The sequence below is a fragment of the Vitis riparia genome, chromosome 18 (genome assembly GCF_004353265.1).
Source record: "Vitis riparia cultivar Riparia Gloire de Montpellier isolate 1030 chromosome 18, EGFV_Vit.rip_1.0, whole genome shotgun sequence".
Lineage (NCBI taxonomy): Eukaryota > Viridiplantae > Streptophyta > Magnoliopsida > Vitales > Vitaceae > Vitis > Vitis riparia.
Window position 1 is genome coordinate 23,410,531 of NC_048448.1, and position 20,440 is coordinate 23,430,970.

A 20,440-nucleotide genomic window follows, 5' to 3' on the forward strand; every position below is an offset into this window, starting at 1 on the left:
CACAACATAACCAAGAAGTCACTGCGTAAAAAACTTGCCACTTAGAGATCATGATGTAACCCTATAAGAATTTTGTGATTGAATTAACTTGTATGTAAAATAGACTTCATATTTGCCTTTAAAAGTTCATATTCATGTGATCCAATTTACATAACTGACACAATTCCAAGTAAAATATCAGTATCCATACAGTAGCTTCTACACACCTCAAAAAGAAAGTAACTTTTATTTTAACTTAAATATACAAACAACATCCATGCAAGGTATATGCTGACAGCATCAGACCACAACTGACCTTTTCGGCCCAGTTAAGTGTCTTTGTCTTACAAGGTTGTATATCAATTTCCTCCTAAATAAAAAGCAAAGGAATACTAAGATGACAATTAAAATAAGTGAAACCTCTAAGTGGGAGATCCCAACAAACTCAACCAATTCGAGACTACCCTTCCTCTCACAGTTGCAGTCACATAAACTTCGTAGTAGGTTCCCCCTCGGCAGGGCTTCAGGATCAAGAAGAAAATCTACTGTTGTAACTTCTTCCAATTTGATAGATGTGGTTTTCGATTTGTAACCTGGCATAGTAGCCACAACTGCAAGTCACATTTATTAGATCCAAATCAGTGTTTCATTCTGGAACCAGAAAAGCATCCTTACATTGAAAGAGAACATAAGAAACCCTTGCAACTCATACACCAAGGTGACAAAAAGCAACAGATTCTGTATGAAATATATGTGACATATATGTGGTTCAATTTTCAGAATATGATTCTGCCAATTTGAAAGGTGTATGGAATTAACCAGGCAAAGTGATCATAACTACTGAGTCATGTCTTTTATATGCAAATTATAGTTTCATTCTAGAACAAAAGCTCTGGAACCAGAAAAGCATCCTTACATTGAAAGAGAACAAAAGAAACCCTTGCAACTTATACACCAAGGTCACAAAAAGCAACAGATTCTGTATGAAATATAAGTGACATATATGTGGTTCAATTTTCAGAATATGCTTCTGCCAATTTGAAAGGTGTATGAAATTAACCAGGCAAAGTGATCATAACTACTGAGTCACGTTTTTTTATATCCAAATTAGAGTTTCATTCTAGAACCAGAAGCTATCTCTAGATTAGAAGTTAACTTAAGAAAAAACCAGCATCATATGCACCAAGGTCATGAAAAGTAACAGAATATGCTTTCATGTGTATGTGTGTGTTTGTCTCTGGTTGTATAATTTGTTTTTTTTTTAATAAGTAAACGCACAGAAAAAATTATATATATAAAAGGAGAGAAAAGGGAGAAAAGGATGCCTGAAGGCCGCCAAAGCATACAAGGGGTATACAAGAGGCACCAAAAGGCAAGAACAAAAAGAAGAGGGGATACAAAAAATCTCACCAGCCCTCATCTAGAACTCAACCAATCAAAAAAGTTGATTAAAGGTAAAGGTCCTTCATCTATAACCGACTTAGTCCAAGACCAAAAATTACATACAAAAGAATTTTTCATCCTATGAATCGAAAGCTCCTCATTTTCAAAAACAATTTTATGTCTTTCCTTCCAAACCACACAAAAAAGACATAAGGGGGCATCCACACCTTTCTACACTTCTTGCCCATGAAGGTACCATGCTAACCAAGAAGGGTATCTCTAACCGAATATGGAAGGACCCGCATCACTCCAAAAAGAGCAAATAATAACTCGCATAAAACTCTTGTCTTGGTGCAATGAATTATAATATGATCAATAGACTCCTCTTCCACACAACAAAGGAAGCATCTATTAGCTAAGGGCCACCCCCTCATTTTTAGTTGATCCAAGGTTAATACCTTACCCCAAGAAGCTTCCCAAGCAAAAAAAACCCACTTTTGTAGGAACACAAGGGCTCTAAATGATGCTCTTTGGAAACTGAACTGCACTTCTAGAATCAAGAGCACTATAAAGAGATTTAACAGAAAAATTCTCGTCCTTAGTCTCTTTCCAAAGCACCCTATCTTCCAAATTAAAATTAAATCTCCTTCCTTGTATTGTCACAAGTAACCTCTCCACCTCCCAATCATTGAAGATCCTAGAGAACCGAGGACTCCAACCCCCTTCCTTGCCCGTTGAGTCCCACAGCTCCACTAAACAAGCCTCTTTAAAAGCCGCTAAGGCATACAAAGAGGGGAAATAACCAAAAAGAGCATTGTTCCTACACCATTTGTCCTTCCAAAATCTCACTCTTCTACCATCCCCCACAGAGAATACAATTTGTTTTGCAATAGAGACCCTTCCTTCCTGATTTCCTTCCAAAACCCCACACCAAACCCCTCCCTCACTTCCCGGGTACGCCAACCCCCCTACTTCCTCCCCAAACTTCCTACTAATAACTTGCTTCCAAAGAGTCTCCCCTTCAGTCGCAAAGCACCAGTTCCACTTACATAAAAGGGCCTTGAGAGTAGAAAGACATCTAACTCCCAAACCACTCTTCCTTTTGTCCAAACAGACAATAACCCACTTCAAGAATGATAAATTGTTAAAGAAAACATATTTTATTTTATTTAGGGGACACTCAGAATTATGTTCTAATGAAACTCAACTCAGCAGATTTGTGCAGCTGCTTATTGAGCTGCTTAGATGTTCCATGAAAGCAACTATAAAGACCTGGCATTAACATGATCCCAGTTTAAAATGGTAAAGAAAGACATAATCTATACATAAGAAGGTTGCACACTTGAATTGTGTAATTAAGCATAACAATCAAGTGCGAAATTTCCTGCTCGTGTAGGAAATACATTAGATAAGAAATCAGAAATCAGAAATCACAATCAAGCCACCATGTACTTTAATCAATGCTTGGTGAACCTAGGAAGATTAGACTAGGAAGATTAGGAAACCACACTGGTAATTTTAAGAAAACAGCTCAAATCTAAGCAGATGGAATGTAAATCTAATTTCATTTCCAGTGATCTGCTGCACTTCTCAAAAAGTCTGACGTAGTTTAATCTTATATTGTTTTAAGCAAAAAAAGAGAGTGAAGAAGAAGAAAACGTCCTCCCTATGAAGTTTGTAATATGTCATGCAAACTGAAATGAAAATGATAGAGTTTTACCAAAACCTTCACATCCAATGAAAAACAATACTAGCAGCTCCAAGGGATTTTCAGATTCATAGCCTGCCTAATAGACTAGATCCTTGAGAGTAACTCAGTAGAAGCAACATAAATATCTCAGTATATAACATTTGATTAGCCAGAAAACAACCAACTTGGACGGGGACATGTGGAAACAATTAAAAAACAGAAAAACAGAATTTTTTATTTGAGTACTGTTGGCATCTTAATCAACGACAAGACAAATTGCTCAGCAGAAATCATACAGGGCTTTGTAAACCTTCAAGAACAAACAGCATAGCATATCTCTCTCTCTTAAAACTTTGTTTTTTTTTTTTTTTTGTCCATGATAGGACTTGAATTTGGAACCTACCACATCCACCAATCTCTTACCACTTGTATCAGGGCTCAAAAGCAAAAATAATTTCTTAGGGCTGATTTACTAAACTAATAGAAAATGTTATGGAAGAGAAAATAAATCAGAATGGAAAAGAAATGGAATAGAAGGAATTGGAATCAAAATAAGGAATTCCATTGAAGTATTTAACAGCATTGAAGTGTTTAGAAAACTGTCAAAAAATGGAATAAGAATAAAACTTATTGGCTTCAAATTATTTACTAATTGTCAAGGAATCAAAATGATATATATATATATATATATATTCTTTGATATATATATATATATACACACACATAGTTGTTAGCCCATAAAACATATCGTGTATCGTTTTTCTATTTTTCTACGTCGTGTATTGTAAGTTTTTTATATAGTGAAAAATAAATAAAAAAATATTTATGTGTAAATATCTATTAAAAGTATGAAATATAAAGTAATACAAAACCAATTTTATGGAAGATAGGAGGATCTAAAGAGTTAAGCTATATCATATCATATGAAAACATTGAATGTTAAAGTTTTGACGAGTTCAAATTAACAAAATATAACTTTAATATATATATTCATCATATAATCCACAAAAATAAACTTCTTCAATTTTTAATTATGATTTTTAGTTCCAAATTCTAACTAGGCATATGCACTTATTTGTGTGTGTGTGTGTGTGTAACATCTTCAAATTTTCAGCCTCAAGTTTGTCATCATACCTTTTCCACTAAAAAGAAATAAAAAAAACTAATATAAGTAAAAAAAATTATTCACTAATCACCATTATTTTCATTGTCAACATTCAAACCAGTAATGAAAATTCTCCAATTCATTATAAAAATAAGCTTACTTGACTTCTAATATAGCATCTAACAAGAATGAAACTTTTCATATTAATTATTTTACTTGTTTCTCATTTTTATGATCAATTTTTAATCTTTTAGTATATGATAAACAATTAATATAATAAATTCTTTAAAAAAAAAATAATTTAACTTTTGTAAAAAAATATGGAAAAATAGTTGAAGATTTATGTATCATTTATCGTAATATCACATATCATATCATGTATCATGTATCATATATGTATCATAAGATACACTTTAAAATAAGATACAAATTATGATACGTATCGATTTCCTTAAACAATGTATCCTATCATGTATTGTAAGTTTTTAAGAACTATATCTATACATATATATATATATATATAATACATATCATAATTCCATTATCTAAAGGACTACTAAAAGAGATCTTTTAGTGTTAGTCTTATGTTAATGTTATATTTAAATTAGGTGTCTTCAAGTTTGCTTTATCTATAGAAGATAGGGTTTAGAATATTGAAATGAAGCTTAGATCGTAATTAGAACTTACAAGCCTTTTTCTTTTTCAATGCATGTTTTTATTCTTTTAACATTTGATGTATAGATTTTATTTATTCTAAAGAACACAAACATTTGATACTTTTAATGATAATATCCAAATATTTATTTTTGTTTTAAAACACATTTACAGAGAGACGCATAATGGTGAGGTGGTGGGGCGCCACTGCTGGCCACCTGAGAACAGCAGTATTGAACCATAGGTCATTGTTTCTCTCATCATCCCCTCCAGCTGCTGTGTATCACACAATCCAAGCCATTCCTTGAGAGTGCACCGGGAGCAATATCTCCACAAGAGATAGAGCCTAAGGTCAAATCCCGGCTGTGTTCACCCAACAACACCTTACTGGCGGGCAAGATCAATGGCAGATAGGTGTTAAGAGGAAGCAGATTCAGGCCATACTCAAGTCTTTAGAAACAGAGTTTTTGCTCTACAATGTTTCCGCTCCAGAAACATGCCGGGTCTGGATCATCCACCCTCCTCCAATCTGGAACAGTCCTTCCTCTCAAGACTCATAAGGATAAAGTAACAGGAAAGGTTTTGAACTTGGTGTTTACTTGGGCTGATGAGGGATCAGAGTTGAAGGTTGGTGTGCCTCTTGTTTTCAAAGGAGAAGGCGTCTGTTCTGGTCTCAAGAAAGGGGGCTACCTGAACAGGATTAAGGCCTAGTTTGAAATATCTATGCCTGGCCGAACACATCCCTTCAAAAATTGAGCTAGATGTGAGCAACCTAGATACTGGGGATAGAATACTCATGCACACATCCTTCCCTGAAGCTTTTAAGCAAGAATGAGACAATGCCAGTTTGTAAGATTGTGCAGCAAAGTTCGAGAAAGCAGAATCTCGAGAGGTATAGGCACTTGAGTACACAGTATGAGGCATTTGGAATTCACATTGGCTCAACACAAGAGCAAGCAGTCAGAATAAGTTTTGCTTGCTATTAGGGTGGTAGCTGAATTTTTTTCTTGTAGAAACCTAAGTGGATAACACACTCTAAATTGTTCTGCTAATTGTGAGCTGATGGATTTTTTTTTTTTTTTTTTGCTGTGTCTTACAGTAATCTTCTAATTCAACTGCTTCTTTCCTCTTCATCCGGTTCATTTTGTGTTGCTGCCCCACTTCAGATAATTTTGATACTGAGGTTCTTAAGCTTTACTAATTACTTTGTAATTTGATTGAATCTGTATAATAGTAGTCCCAATCGGAGGTTTGGAATGGTTTATCCATTTCAACTCTTAGTGCAAAGTAATGGGAATGATTTTTACCTGATTTTAATAATATCATTTCTCATCAAATATATATATATATATATTTACAATAGAAACATGTACTTCAATAAAAGTTATGCTTTTTTTATTTATTATATAAGATATAACCCCAACTAGATAAGAAAATAAAGAATGATTACAATGATAATGATACTAGTATGATGAGAGAATTTTTGTCCAGTTATATAGGTGATTCAAGGAAACAAAACCAGTTCCTTTAGAGGATAGAAAACTCATTCTCAAAAATGGAGATGGGTTTCCTCCAATTGTGTAGGTTCCAGACGCTTCTTTGGTTCCAAATTTAAGTAAACATCATGAGTAAAAGGAAAGGGAATGACTCCCAATGATTTCATTCCAATGAAATAAAGTAAACATGCCCATAGTAACATAGTCCAATTCAAATTTGCTTTTTCAAAAAAGAAAAATCTCAAGATATCTAACCAATTTTTTACTGGTTCTGGCCTTCTAGGGAATTCTTCCACAATTTCCATTGTAAAAAGAAATTGATGGGAAATCAACAACTAGGAGTCAAGGAAATCAAGACTTAAGAATAATATCAAGTACCTTCATATTTCTCTCCTGAAGCAAGTGGCCGATGGTAGTCAGCAAATGTTCTGCCAGCCTTAACCTGTCAATTAAAGATTCCAAATGTACCAAATTAAATATTAACAAAAAGAAGTAATGGATTAAACAACTTGTCTATCACACAATGCCAAACAGATGGCAGAGGAATACCAGCTTAACAACATATAACTTTTATTTTTCTACTTTTTAGAGAGAGAGAGAGAGAGAGAGAGAGAGAGAGGGAGAGACAGGGTAAGTTTTTAGCAACCAACTTGGTTCCATGTTGAGGACTAATAGTTCTCATCCTATGAACTAAGTCATGTTACTCTTCCTTCCTCAAATGTTTGGCTGTAGGAGCTTGAGCAAATTTATCTTTTTTATGAAGTATTAATTCCCTTATAAACTATAAAACTTTCACTCACTCCCTTGCACCCCTAGATGTTTGGCTATGATGAATATTGATGCCATGAACTCAATCCCTAGAGAGTCCTTCCAAGGGGCTATGCTCTATCCTAAGCATTCCTTGCAAAAAGCCCCTTTTTTTTTTTTTTTTTTGATGGGCAAATGAGTAAATATATTAAAAGCGCCAAAAAGAAAGTACATCAACATACACATGATGGATACAAGGATGCCTAAACTAGGCAAGAAGGAGATAAACAAACAAACCCCTCTCCTTGCAAAAAGCCCCTAAAAGCATTAAGTAATAGAACATTCATTCAAACATCAAAATAAGAGTGGAATACCGTCGACTCCAATTTTAGCCCTATTAGTAAAGCTTGAAAGTCATCATTTTAGCTTGACTATAGTCTTTCATCATATTTATGGTCCTAATCCCCTATGCCTAGATGGCTACTCTAAACTCCCTTTTCTCCTACTTGGTTGCTTAGGTGATGAAAGTAGCGATGATGTGGCAAGCAGTGCCAAAATGTGGACGCTACAACTAGCAACTTCACAAGAAGAAGAGGGGGGGGGGTATAAGCCTAAAATCTATGGTTTTTGGCTTATAAATGGCTCAACTTGAAAATGTTCCAACATTCCCATGTATGCACATCAACTTCACTTCTAGAATTAGAAAGTACAAGCACAAAAGTACATCAAGGTTGTATTGGGATATTTTTCTTTTTCTTTTTCTTTTTGGGGCATTAATAGCATTCACAAGCACAGCCATCTATATGAAGAGACCAAAGTTTTCAAAAGTGAAGCATAAATAGAGGCGTTTTTGCATTCGAAAGGCAAGACATTAGCCTTGAAGCATTGAGGCATAAGCCTTTCGAGACCATTTTAAAATTAATAAATATTTAAAATATATTACAAGTTAATTAGAATTAAAAAAAAATATAGTAATAGTTTCACACCATAAAAAATCATAAGTCACAAATAACAAATAGAGTCAAACATAAAATTAAAATATTTCAACTTAAATAAAAACATAAAAATAAAAGATTAATTAAAATCAAATTAATCAATTTTATTTCATTTGGTAAAAAATTAAATTAAAGCATAAAAACCCTAATTAAAAAAATTAAATCAAAGAATAAGTGCATTGTCATAATATTTTCTATCAAGATATTCCCTTTTTCAAAAATAGAATAGGAATTAGAAAAAAAATGAAAATAAAATAAAATAAAAAGTGAAAATGGAGAAGAGACGCGTGGTGGTTAAAAAAGAAATAAACAAATGAAAAAGAAATATGGAAGAAGAGAAGAGAACTAGAGAAGTGAGAAGTGAAAACTGAGAGACAAGAGGAAAGGAGTGCATGCGAGACAAAGTAGTAGAGACAACAAGGGGAACACACCGAAGAGAAGCCGCCACCAAAGAAAGAATGGATCTTCAATGGAGGTGATGGCGCTGACATATGCGAGGTACAACGTCCAGTTTCCAGAGAGCTAGGGTTAGGCATCTTCTTTGTTTTAAAGTAAAATGTTGGTTAAGGGGGTTGTTATCAGTTTTACTCAATTTCTTCTTGGTCATGGGGTAAATATCTTTTTTTTTTTTTTTTTTTTTGAGGTGTTCCACCTCAGATCCACAAAGGCTTATGCCTCAACCTGTAGTGAGTAAAAGGCGCATTAAAGCATGCCTCATGTTCACTTCAAACTTTAAAGCAAACACCTTTTGAGAGTCAAGATCTCAAAGCGTTTTGGACCTGTCTCACCCTCAAGTGCACTTCAGAAACACCTTTGAAAACACTAGAAGGGACAGTATCATAAATTTGGCTTTGGCTTAAAATGCATGAAAACCTACCAAATTTTGAGCAGAGTGAAAAAAACAAGAACTTCTAGAAATAGTGAAGAGACCTCGTACAGAATGTTTGCTTTTCAAGGGAACAATCATAAGCTACCATAATAACAAGAAATTGCAAGTTATTTGCAGTGGGAGATAGTCACAGAACAAAGTTTTTGTTTGACATTCAGTGGTCAGCCTCCTTTGAAAGATTTCCTTTCTAGTGCCGTTTGCAATCACTCCCAAAAAAAAGCTTGCGTAGCAGACATGCGGGAATGGGTGGGAGTGCATCCTCATTGGCCCTCTTCTTTCCAGAGGAGCTTTCATGAACAAAAGTTTCGAATGGTACAGGCATTCCTTCAGTGTATTCATTCTGGTGGTGATTGCCTTGATAGATTGGCACAATGGCCCACATGAAATGGTAAATTTTCAGTTAGATTGTTTGCCTCTCTGTTGAGTCCAATCATCTCAGTTCCTTTGTGGCTAAGGAGATTTGACTCTCCCTATACCCTCTAAAGTTAGTTTTGTCTTTCAGAAAGCAAGTTTGGAGAAAATTATAATGACAGACTAGCTCAGGAAGAGCGGTTGACCTCAAACTAATAGATGTTGTCTCTGCAAGAAGGAAGAAGAATTGGTTATTCATCTGTATATCGACTCTGATTTCATTGTAGTCTATTTCTTATAAGCAAACAAATCCCCTTACACACCACCCAACCAATCGACTAAGTCTACCATAGACATTGTTGCTTCATTTAAGCCAACCCTCACCCACTCCAAAACTAAAAAGTAAGAAGCGATATTTTAGCATTTGATTGGTTTGCTCCATGTCCTTGAAAGAAATTATTTCTCTCCTTCCAAACAGTCCAAAAAGCACATAAGGGGACAGCCCTTGATGTTTTCTTTCTTCTCTTCCCCACAAAGAATCCATGCCAACTTAAAAGGGCCCCTTAAAACTAAAGTTGGCATCATCCACCCTACCTGAACAAGGGGAGGACTAGCCGCCACCAGATTCTTGTTTTGGTACAATCAACAAGCTGCCTTGTAGTTTATGTAACTTTGTTTTTTCACTCTATTTGAGATCTCTTGGATTTCTAGGTTGCAACCCTATTCTTTAAAGCAATCGCAACTGGAATGGCAACAAAGTTTTGTTAGGAGGTGGATGGGTGTTGGAGGCTTACTGATCTGGTGCTTATGGAAAGATCATAACAAGTGATGTTTTGAGGGCAAGGGAAGTTTGAACCCAGTAGTGAAGAATATATTTCTGAATATTTGGCTCTCTTGGTGTAGAGTCTTTTCAGATCTTGTTAATGCTTTCTTGCTTTATTTCATAGACTTTCTGTGAAGGGTTTAGTTGGTGTTATATTTTAGTTTTTGTTTGTTCCTTGGCACTTTCTATTTCCCATGTAATTCAATTGCACCCCTGCTTTATTAAGCACCTTTTTAATAAATTTTTCCAATTTTCCTATCAAAAAATAAAATAAAATTACACAAATAACTTTAAAAATAACAGTGAGAAAGGCCACTAAAAACCAGAACTCTGCCTAATTATACACTAATTGGAAACCCATGATTAAAGACTGCAAAAGCAAGATGTGAAGAAGTAGAAGACCACTGGCATAGATATCCTCAAGAAGCTCAAGATCACTCATCTTAATAGGCCTCAACATATCTTACCAGTCAAGATTTCTTTGTAGTTCTCCCCCAGATGAAAATAGGAATACCTTTTTCTTTGGGTGGGTGAGGGATTTGGCTTATGGAGGTAAGAGGAATAAACAACAAAAGGAACTTATGGAGGTAAAAAGTCTCAAACAAAGGCCTCAAGTATTGAGGCACCTCATTTGGGTAGCTGATCTGCAACTTAGTTTTCTGGTCTAGGAATTCAAGTAGGAGAGCAGCCCAATTCCATCCAAATGAAGAGACTGTTGACAATTTTTTCCTCGACTATCTTATCACGTACTTAACTACCAATGCCTGGAAATCACTACATCGACTAATGAATTCACATGCCTAAAAAATTACCATGCACAAGAAAAAAATAACTCTTAAGAACAAAAGATTAGATATGTTATTGGTTGCTTGGCTAAGGAGGGAGCTGCTTTGTAAAGGAATTTCCAATTCACAATGGCTGGAAATTCCATATCAAAAATGAATTTGAATGTTACAAAATCATCTTGGAGAAGGAAAACCAGACTATAATCCCATATGAACAAGAACTCTTAACAAAGTTAAATCTTTAACTGGTTAATTACATACCGTGTAATTTATTCCCTTGATTGTGATATAGCCAGGCAATGGTCTTCCTCTGTCTGATGAAAAGATCCTTCCATGTACTCCTGTCTACAAGATTATAAGTAATACAACTAAATTATTTTACCAAATATGACTGAATTAATTTATACAATTTAAATTTAATTCTGAACTGAAGAGACATTTCAAATGACATAATTAAGAAATATTTTTTTCCTCAGAGACATAATTAAGAAACATGCAATTGTTAATCTGCTAAGGCATTTTAGACCTGGATACAAACTTGCTTTCATCATTCAATTTTATTGTGAAGCAATTTAATATGCAACTTTTGTGATAGAGGAATAGATATTGTCTTAATGAGAGAACTATCAAGTTCTCATAAATTCCAAAATTTAAACACCGGTAATATTCTTGAGCCATTCAGACTTCACATACCTACTTCTAAAAATAATTTAATAATAACTTATATGCTACACTATAAAATTGTTTCAAACTTAATTTTTTGTTGCATTTTCCAAAACCTATGGAAGCTGGTTGATGCCATCACTACCTCAACTTCCCAAGGAAATGGGACACACAAGATGAACCCATCTGTGGCAAATTCTTGACACACCATTACTTCTCCAGAGTCAAAGGCAAAGATAACAGTTTAATCTTAGTGTTAAACCAGAAAAATAATATTAAGAGATTCAGGATGTCAACTATGTTTATGAAGGATGGGGGATGGAAGATTCCCATTTTTATGGATTTAGTCCAAGTTGGATTAATATACATTATTGGCTCATTACCTAACAGTTTAAGCATTTAGATTGACTTATTAGTTTAACATAGTATCAGAGGTTTCATGAGTATGAACCTCAACATCTGTATATTTTTCCCCATTAATTGAATCCATGTGTAAGCAAGGTAAAGATGCAGGTGAGACAGGATATTAGGGTTTAAACCCATGTTAACTAAGTATGTTTTGTTGAACTACCACCTTTTTTATTTGTAACAAACATATTCATTAATCTCTGATAAAAAATAAAAAAATAAAAAATAAAAAAGGAAAAGAAAAAGACCAAATTCAGACATCAAGCGGTAAATATAGAGGATAAGCAATCATTCCAAGATGCACCACAAAAAATAAAACTATCTTAACAGACTTTAGGCAGAAAAACTATGTAACTAAAACTATCTTAACAGCATTCTTGGGCCCATAGAGCCTGAGACTTCTACTAAAGCCCATCCAGTAAGGGCCCAAAGAGGGAGAAGGGGTCGTGGGCTTCACGCTGGCCCAGACGCCCCTCAAGCCCATGACGCAGCGGCATCCCCTTCTTCTTCTCTCCAGCGGGTGGGCTCCTCTACAAAAGCGACCACGCAGCCTCGTTCAGGCGACGAGAGGGCCGGAGTCGAGGTAATACATGGAGAGGATGGTCGGGCCGATGAGTTACAGGCCCAGACTTTATCCAACCCTAGCCCACCTTCAGAAACAGAAGATGTTAGTTACGGGCGTCGGACTATGGGCTGTAAGTCAATAGGCCCGTCGGGGTTGGGCCAATCTCTAGGAGGATCGAAGTCCTCTGGCATGAAAGGTAGGGCTCGAGAGGAAGAAAGCGCAGCGAGAAAGGGGAAAGCTCCAATGGTTCAGAGGGAAGACTTCACGCAAAGGGAAAAGACGATGGATTCAAGGAAGACGATGTCCGAACTCTTCCTTCCAAGCGCGGCTCGCCGTCATGGACAACGGAGTAGCAGCGAGCCTCTTCCACTACGGAGCGCAGCGCCACCTAGCGAAGTCCGCGATCGGGAAGTGGATGCCGGGATGGGATCTCAACAGACACGAGGAATCAGAGAGAGTCCCATCTTCCGTTGTCTTCTGCCAAGGAAAAGCAACAGCTGGTCGAAAGAAGAGATCTCGACATCAAGAGGAGAGATGGACTCGCGATATGACAAAGGAGGATTTACGGGCCGAGCGGGGTACGATCCTTGTGGTTCTTCAGTCACGGAGTCACCTTCTATTCCAAGAACCAGAGGTAAAGAAAGCATTTTGGAAGGAAATTGTGAAATTCCGGGAGTGGAAAACTTGGAGGAAAGTCGGCCTTTTTCCTCTCAGCCACCCGAGCCTTATTCCTCTCCTTTCTGTAATCTGGAAAAGCATCTGCCAAGTTCCTCCGATCCTCATCTCCCATTTTCAGAATTTCTTTCCCAGTCTCCTTCGGTAAATCAAGATAAATGTAAAATTTTTCCTGAAATAGGCGATGTTGGCCCCTTAAATTGTGTTAGCATCCCCGTCCATGTTGAGGAGGAGAATCAGAGAGCTGATTCTAACCAGATGTCCATGAGTTCTACCCCTGGGAAGTCTTCTAACCTGATGTCAGGTAGTCCGGGGGTTAATGCGGCATCCCCATCGGAAGACTTTATTATCGATGGCCTGTCCCCTAGAAAAATGGCTAAAGTGCGAGAGGTTCTATGCTCTCTGGACATTAAGGTGTACTCTAGGAGGAAGAATAGAGGCCCATAGGCGTTTGAATCCAGGTGGATTTGGTTTGGAGGGTTGGGCCTGAGTGTTTTTCCATGAAAATTATCAGTTGGAATGTCAGGGGTTTGGGTTCAAGTAATAAGCGAAGGGTGATTAAAGATTTCCTTAGGTTAGAGAATCCGGATGTTGTGATGATTCAGGAAACAAAAAAGAAGAAGTGTGACAGAAGGCTAGTGGGCAGTGTCTGGACAGTCAGAAATAAGGATTGGGTTATTCTCCCGGCGTGTGGGGCTTCAGGAGGGATTTTGTTCATTTGGGACTCAAAAAAGTTGTGCAAGGAGGAGGTGGTATTAGGCTCTTTCTCGATATCGGTCGAGTTCGCCTTGGAGGGCTGTGGACATCTTTGGATTTCTGCAGTTTATGGTCCAAATAGTCCCTCACTTAGGAAGGATTTTCGGGTGGAACTTTATGACATTTATGGTCTAGCTTTTCCGTTGTGGTGTGTGGGCGGTGATTTTAATGTCATAAGGAGAAGTTCAGAAAAATTGGGGGGCTCTAGGCTAACTTCAAGCATGAGGGACTTTGATAGTTTTATTAGAGAATGTGAATTGTTTGATCCACCTCTTCGGAACGCATCATTCACTTGGTCAAATATGCAAGAGTCTCCTGTATGTAAGAGATTAGACCGTTTTCTTTACTCAAATGAGTGGGGGCAGCTCTTTCCCCAAGGCATTCAAGAAACCCTTATCAAAAGGACCTCGGATCATTGGCCAATTGCTTTGGATACCAACCTGTTCATGTGGGGCCCAACACCTTTTAGATTTGAGAACATGTGGCTGCAGCATCCTAGTTTCAAGGAGAACTTTAGAAATTGGTGGAGGGGTTTTCAAGGAAACGGATGGGAAGGCCACAAGTTCATGAGGAGATTACAATTTGTTAAAGCCAAGTTGAAGGAATGGAATAAGCTTTCTTTTGGAGAGCTTAATGAAAAGAAAAAAAGTATCCTCAAGGATTTAGCTAACTTTGATGCCATTGAGCAGGATGGGGGTCTCACCTCTGAATTTTCAGATCAAAGAGCCTTAAGAAAAGGGGAGTTAGAGGAATTAATTTTGAGGGAGGAAATCCATTGGAGACAAAAAGCCAGGTTGAAATGGGTTAAGGAAGGGGATTGCAACTCTAAGTTTTTTCATAAAGTGGCTAATGGCAGGCGAAACAGGAAATACATCAAGACGTTGGAAAATGAAAGGGGGCATAGTGTTGAATAATGCCAAGAGAATCACAAAGGAGATCTTACTTTACTTTGAAAAACTCTACGCGAGTCCTATTGGAGAGTCTTGGAGTATTGAAGGATTAGATTGGTCCCCTATCTCGGAAGAGAGTGCGATAAGTTTGGATGCCCCTTTCACTGAAGAAGAGATTTCTAAGGCCATTTTTCAGATGGATAAGGACAAGGCTCCGGGGCCTGATGGCTTTACTATTGCAGTATTTCAAGACTGTTGGGATGTGATTAAGGAGGATATAGTGAGAGTGTTCGCAGAATTTCATAGGAGCGGAGTTATCAATCAAAGCACTAATGCCTCTTTCATTGTTCTTCTGCCCAAAAAGAGTACGACAAAGAAAATCTCAGATTTTAGACCCATTAGTTTGATCACTAGTCTCTATAAGATAATAGCCAAAGTGCTCTCTGGGCGTCTAAAAGGGGTTTTACACGAAACCATCCATTCTACTCAAGGCGCTTTTGTTCAAGGGAGACAAATAATGGATGCAGTTCTCATAGCAAATGAGATAGTGGATGAGAGAAGACGATCAGGGGAGGAAGGTGTCGTCTTCAAAATTGACTTTGAAAAGGCTTACGATCACGTAAGGTGGGATTTTTTAGATCAAGTGTTGGAGAAGAAGGGGTTCAGTCCTAAATGGAGGAAATGGATGAGTGGATGTCTGTCCTCGGTATCTTATGCAGTATTGGTGAATGGTAGCGCTAAAGGTTGGGTTAAGGCATCGAGAGGATTAAGACAAGGTGACCCTTTATCCCCCTTTTTGTTTACTTTAGTAGCAGATGTATTGAGTAGGATGCTTTTGAGAGCAGAGGAGAGAAATATGTTGGAGGGTTTCAGGGTGGGTAGAAACAGAACTAGGGTATCTCATTTGCAATTTGCCGATGACACTATCTTCTTTTCTAACACTAAGGAGGAAGACTTGCAGACTCTCAAGAGTCTTTTGTTAGCATTTGGGCATATTTCTGGGCTTAAGGTCAATCTAGACAAGAGTAATGTTTATGGTATCAATTTGGATCAAGCTCATATTTCAAGATTGGCTGAGACGCTTAAATGCAAGGCTTCTGGCTGGCCTATACTCTATCTGGGTCTTCCTTTGGGTGGGAACCCCAGGGCAGGTGGATTTTGGGATCCTGTGATTGAGAGAATTTCAAGAAGATTAGATGGATGGCAAAAGGCATACCTATCCTTCGGAGGGAGGATAACTCTCATCCAATCTTGCCTCACCCATATGCCCTGTTACTTTCTTTCTTTATTTAAGTTACCCGCTTCAGTCGCTGCAAAAATTGAGAGGCTGCAAAGGGATTTTTTATGGTCAGGGATTGGGGAAGGCAAAAGAGATCATTTAGTTAGGTGGGATGTCGTGTGTAAACCGAAGGAAATAGGGGGTTTGGGTTTTGGGAATATTTCTCTGAGGAATCTCGCTCTGTTAGGGAAATGGTTGTGGAGGTACCCTAGAGAGGATTCAGCTCTATGGCATCAGGTCACACTAAGCATTTATGGTTCACACTCCAATGGTTGGGATGCTAACACAATAGTCAGATGGTCACATTGCTGTCCTTGGAAGGCTATTACTCAAGTCTTTCAGGAGTTTTCCTCGTTTACTCGGTTTGTGGTAGGAAATGGGGAAAGAATTCGATTCTGGGAAGATTTGTGGTGGGGAGACCAACCTTTGGAATCCCAATATCCAAGACTATTTAGAGTAGTATTGGATAAAAACATACCTATTTCTTCAGTTCTCGGTCCTACTCGTCCTTTCTCTTGGAATTTAAATTTCCGTCGTAACCTATCAGATTCTGAGATAGAGGACTTAGAAGGCCTCATGCGATCTCTCGACGGATTGCATTTATCTCCTTCGGTTCCAGATGCCAGATTTTGGCCTTTATCTTCTTCAGGGCTTTTTTCAGTTAAATCTTTCTTTCTAGCTTTATCCCAATTTTCTGGATCTCCTCAGGTTTTTCCTTCCAAGTTCGTTTGGAATTCTCAAGTTCCTTTCAAAGTGCAGTCCTTCATCTGGTTAGTGGCACACAAGAAGGTGAATACTAATGACATGCTACAAGTGAGAAGACCCTACAAAGCCCTTAGTCCTGATATTTGTATTCTGTGCGTGAAGCATGGGGAATCAGCTGATCATATTTTCCTTCATTGCTCCTTGACGATTGGGTTGTGGCACAGGTTATTTCAGATAGCTAAGATGGATTGGGTCCCCCCGAGGAGCATCCTTGACATGATGTACATCAAATTTAATGGATTTGGTTCGTCTAAGAGGGGGATAGCCTTGTGGCAAGCTGCAATCATCGCTCTTATTCGGATTGTGTGGTGGGAAAGAAATGCGAGGATTTTTGAGGATAAAGCAAGGAATTCAGAGTATCTTTGGGACTCTATTGCTTTCCTTGCTTCTCTTTGGGCTTATTGTTCCAAGGTTTTTAAGGGGACTCCCCTTAACGTGATACAACTTGATTGGATAGCAGTGTGTACTCCATAAGGAGTGGTCTTTTTAGAGTGTTTGCTTGTCTTCAGTGTATTTTTCTATAGTTTAGCCTTCTTTGGCAAGAGGATTCCTCATCCTTATTTTGTACTTATTTTATCTATCAATAAATCTTTGTGTCGTTTCCAATCAAAAAAAAAAAAAAAACTATCTTAACAGACTATGGGCAGAAAAACTATGTACACACGCTACAAAAGCTTTATACACTCAGGGAGGAAAAAGAAGTCTCTAACAAAGGAGACCAAGTGCTTTGCTCCTTACTTGGAAAACTAATCTATAGCTTGGTAAACTGAGCAAGAAACCCAAAGGAGTATCCCACTTCAACAGCAACATCTAGAATATTGTGGAACCAGCAGTCAAATTTCCATGAGCCTCTTTCCCTATAAGACACCCAAGATATGACACTAACAGAATCTCCATGTTTAGCATGGATAAACACAAACCTTTAACCTGCAACAAGCCTTCCAACATTACCTAATAGTCTAAGCTTTTGGATTAAATTGGTAACCCAACATCTATTAGGATTTTTTATGGACTGTTCCAGATTTCCATTTCTTTTCTTCTTCCCCCATTATCTCTGTGAAGTGCAGAACACTAATAGAGTATTACACCAAAACTCTGCATATGTATATATCACAAATGAATGGTCCAATTTGGAATAAAGCCGTAAAAATACAATCGATATGCCTAAGCTACATAAAATGACATCCTTGCACACACACAGACTCATACTCACATGTAGAGATACAAATTGGCAGTAGATAAATAGATGGTACAAGTAGCAAGAGAGACTTGAAGTTGAGACCTCTAGCTTTGATACTATGTTAAGCTACCACCTTTCCTAAAAAGGTTGTTAGAATATGAGTTCACAATGTACATCATGCTAGCAGTTGTATTATGGTTAATGGAATATATTGTCAAAATTATTTTATATGCCTAAGATATAACAAATATAAAAATGTAACCACTACAGACTGGAGAGAAGGTAGAGAATGCCTTCTGTTTCTCTTAAATGATTATTGGAATTACTTTTTCTTTTCTTTTCTTTTCTTTTCTTTTCTTTTTCTTTTTTTTTCTTTCATTCATTAAAATAAATAAATAAATAAAAATAAAAAACTACCTATAATAAAGGTTAAAGATTGGTGGCTAAGGCCTTCTTTTGTCCAATTAATGAAGTTTCATAATGGGCAAGGCAGTAAGGATCTGATCCTTGTTAGGAAGTCAAAATTCCTTCAACCATAAGCAAAAGCTTCTGGACTTGCCAGACACAAAACTAGATCAATATATGCATGTGTTCACAAGTAAATTTTTAAAATCAAACTAATGTAGAAGGAAAACAACATAACTATAATAAAGGTGAGACACCCACATATCAAATATGTAAAACATTCTTAGATGTACAAATAAATAAATACACACAGATATGGATATATGGATATAGATACAGATACACTTTTTAAATTCTTATAATTTAACATTTCTATTTGTATTTATCGCATATAATGGTGTTATTGTTTGAAATCATTTGACTCACCCTTACCAGTGCCAAACAACCAGGCGATTTAGCTCACTATTCAGTTAACATCATGTCTTGTGCTGATAACTAAATTCCTCTGGAGATGTGACCATTTCCAAGTACAAGGCATCACAAATAGAGTACATATGGATGTTCACTTGGAAGTCTAGGTCATGTCTATGTAGATGCCTCATGAATCTACCGTTATTGCCTTTCAAGACCAAGAGAAGGATAGAGGGATAGAAGAATACAAACACTTATTGACTATTGAGCCACCTCAGAGAAGTCAAAACCTCACAAAAAGGAAACTTTATAATACTTATCAAGGGGATATGTGGTTTCAGATCTGATCCATGTAGGTATCTTCATAGCCTCACTTCATTTCTAGACAATTATATTATGGCTACTTCATTTAGTTTCGCACAATCTTCCAAATTATTAAATTTGGAGGCTAATTTCTTGGCTCAAAGAAAATAGTAAATATACTAGACTTTAGCAGGTTGCATATTAAATCTAAATTTTTTGTCTGAAGCACTACATCAATTATTTCCTTGTAGCCTTTAGAAGATATAATGCTTGACCACCTTTTCTGAAGGACATCTCAGCCTTCATTATCCTTTCTTTGTCTACCTTAATACAATATCTAGCTTCGTATCAAAATCAATGGTAAAATGATCCTATGTGTGATGATAATTTTTTTTTAATACAACGAAAAAGGAGAGAAGAATAAGGACAAGGTGCCCTTTAAGAAGCATAATTAAGTAGGGATCAACCACAATGATACAATGTAACATAAAATAAGCTTTTTGATTTTTTAGTTCTTTTTTCTTTTTGACAGGCCTCTTTAAAATAAAAATTAGCAAGTAAATAAAAGATAAGAGAAAGAGTATCTGAAAGCTATTTTATGACTCTACATGACAGAAATAAATAAGCACACCATAGCTTACCTTCACAAGGCTTGCAACAAGATTTAACATACTCATTTTGTTATATTCCCATATAGTAGGAAGCTGCACATTTAAAGATCATAATTGAGAATTATAAGGGAAAGAAATCACACTGCATAGCATTGAAAATTAGGGGTTAGAAAAGCAAATGGATAAACAAATATAAAAAAACAAAGAAATATGATGATAAAAGTTACTCATGCCAATCAAATTCCTAAAAGTATATGCAATTACTAGCCAATAGGCCTAAAACACAAGACAATGCTCAATAAGGCATTAGGGACTGCCCTGTTGAATATGATATGCTATTGCTATTAACTAACTGAAATAATGCCCATGCAAATTCAAGATTCAACTAGAACTTCAGAGACAACCCACATGTAATAAATGTCATAAATCACATATTCAACTCAGTGAAGCCAACTGCTGTAAGTTCCCATATTTAGAAGACCTAAGTCATATTAAACAAAAGAAGTGAATATATAATAACTGCCAGAAGGAATGCAACCCATATTCACAGGAAGTATATTTACCTCAAGTTTTGTTAAGTGAAATTGAACAAGGCTGAAAAGGAGAGATCAGAAAAAACTGAAGGCACTAGC

The 20,440-nt window shown here is 36.7% G+C and overlaps 1 protein-coding gene across 1 annotated transcript in view; it reads right to left on the reverse strand.

The window, feature by feature from the left end:
* Nucleotides 1-111: 111 nt before the first annotated feature.
* LOC117906653 (carboxypeptidase SOL1) overlaps nt 112-20,440 on the reverse strand; it is a 41,834-nt gene continuing 21,505 nt past the window's right edge. Inside the window, exons 12-15 of the mRNA XM_034819770.1 lie at nt 19,839-19,901; nt 11,159-11,242; nt 6,686-6,749; nt 112-590 (exon numbers count right to left, since the gene is read on the reverse strand). Coding sequence (XP_034675661.1) covers nt 280-590; nt 6,686-6,749; nt 11,159-11,242; nt 19,839-19,901 — 522 coding nt within the window. The 3' untranslated portion in view covers nt 112-279. The remainder of the gene's footprint in view (nt 591-6,685; nt 6,750-11,158; nt 11,243-19,838; nt 19,902-20,440) is intronic.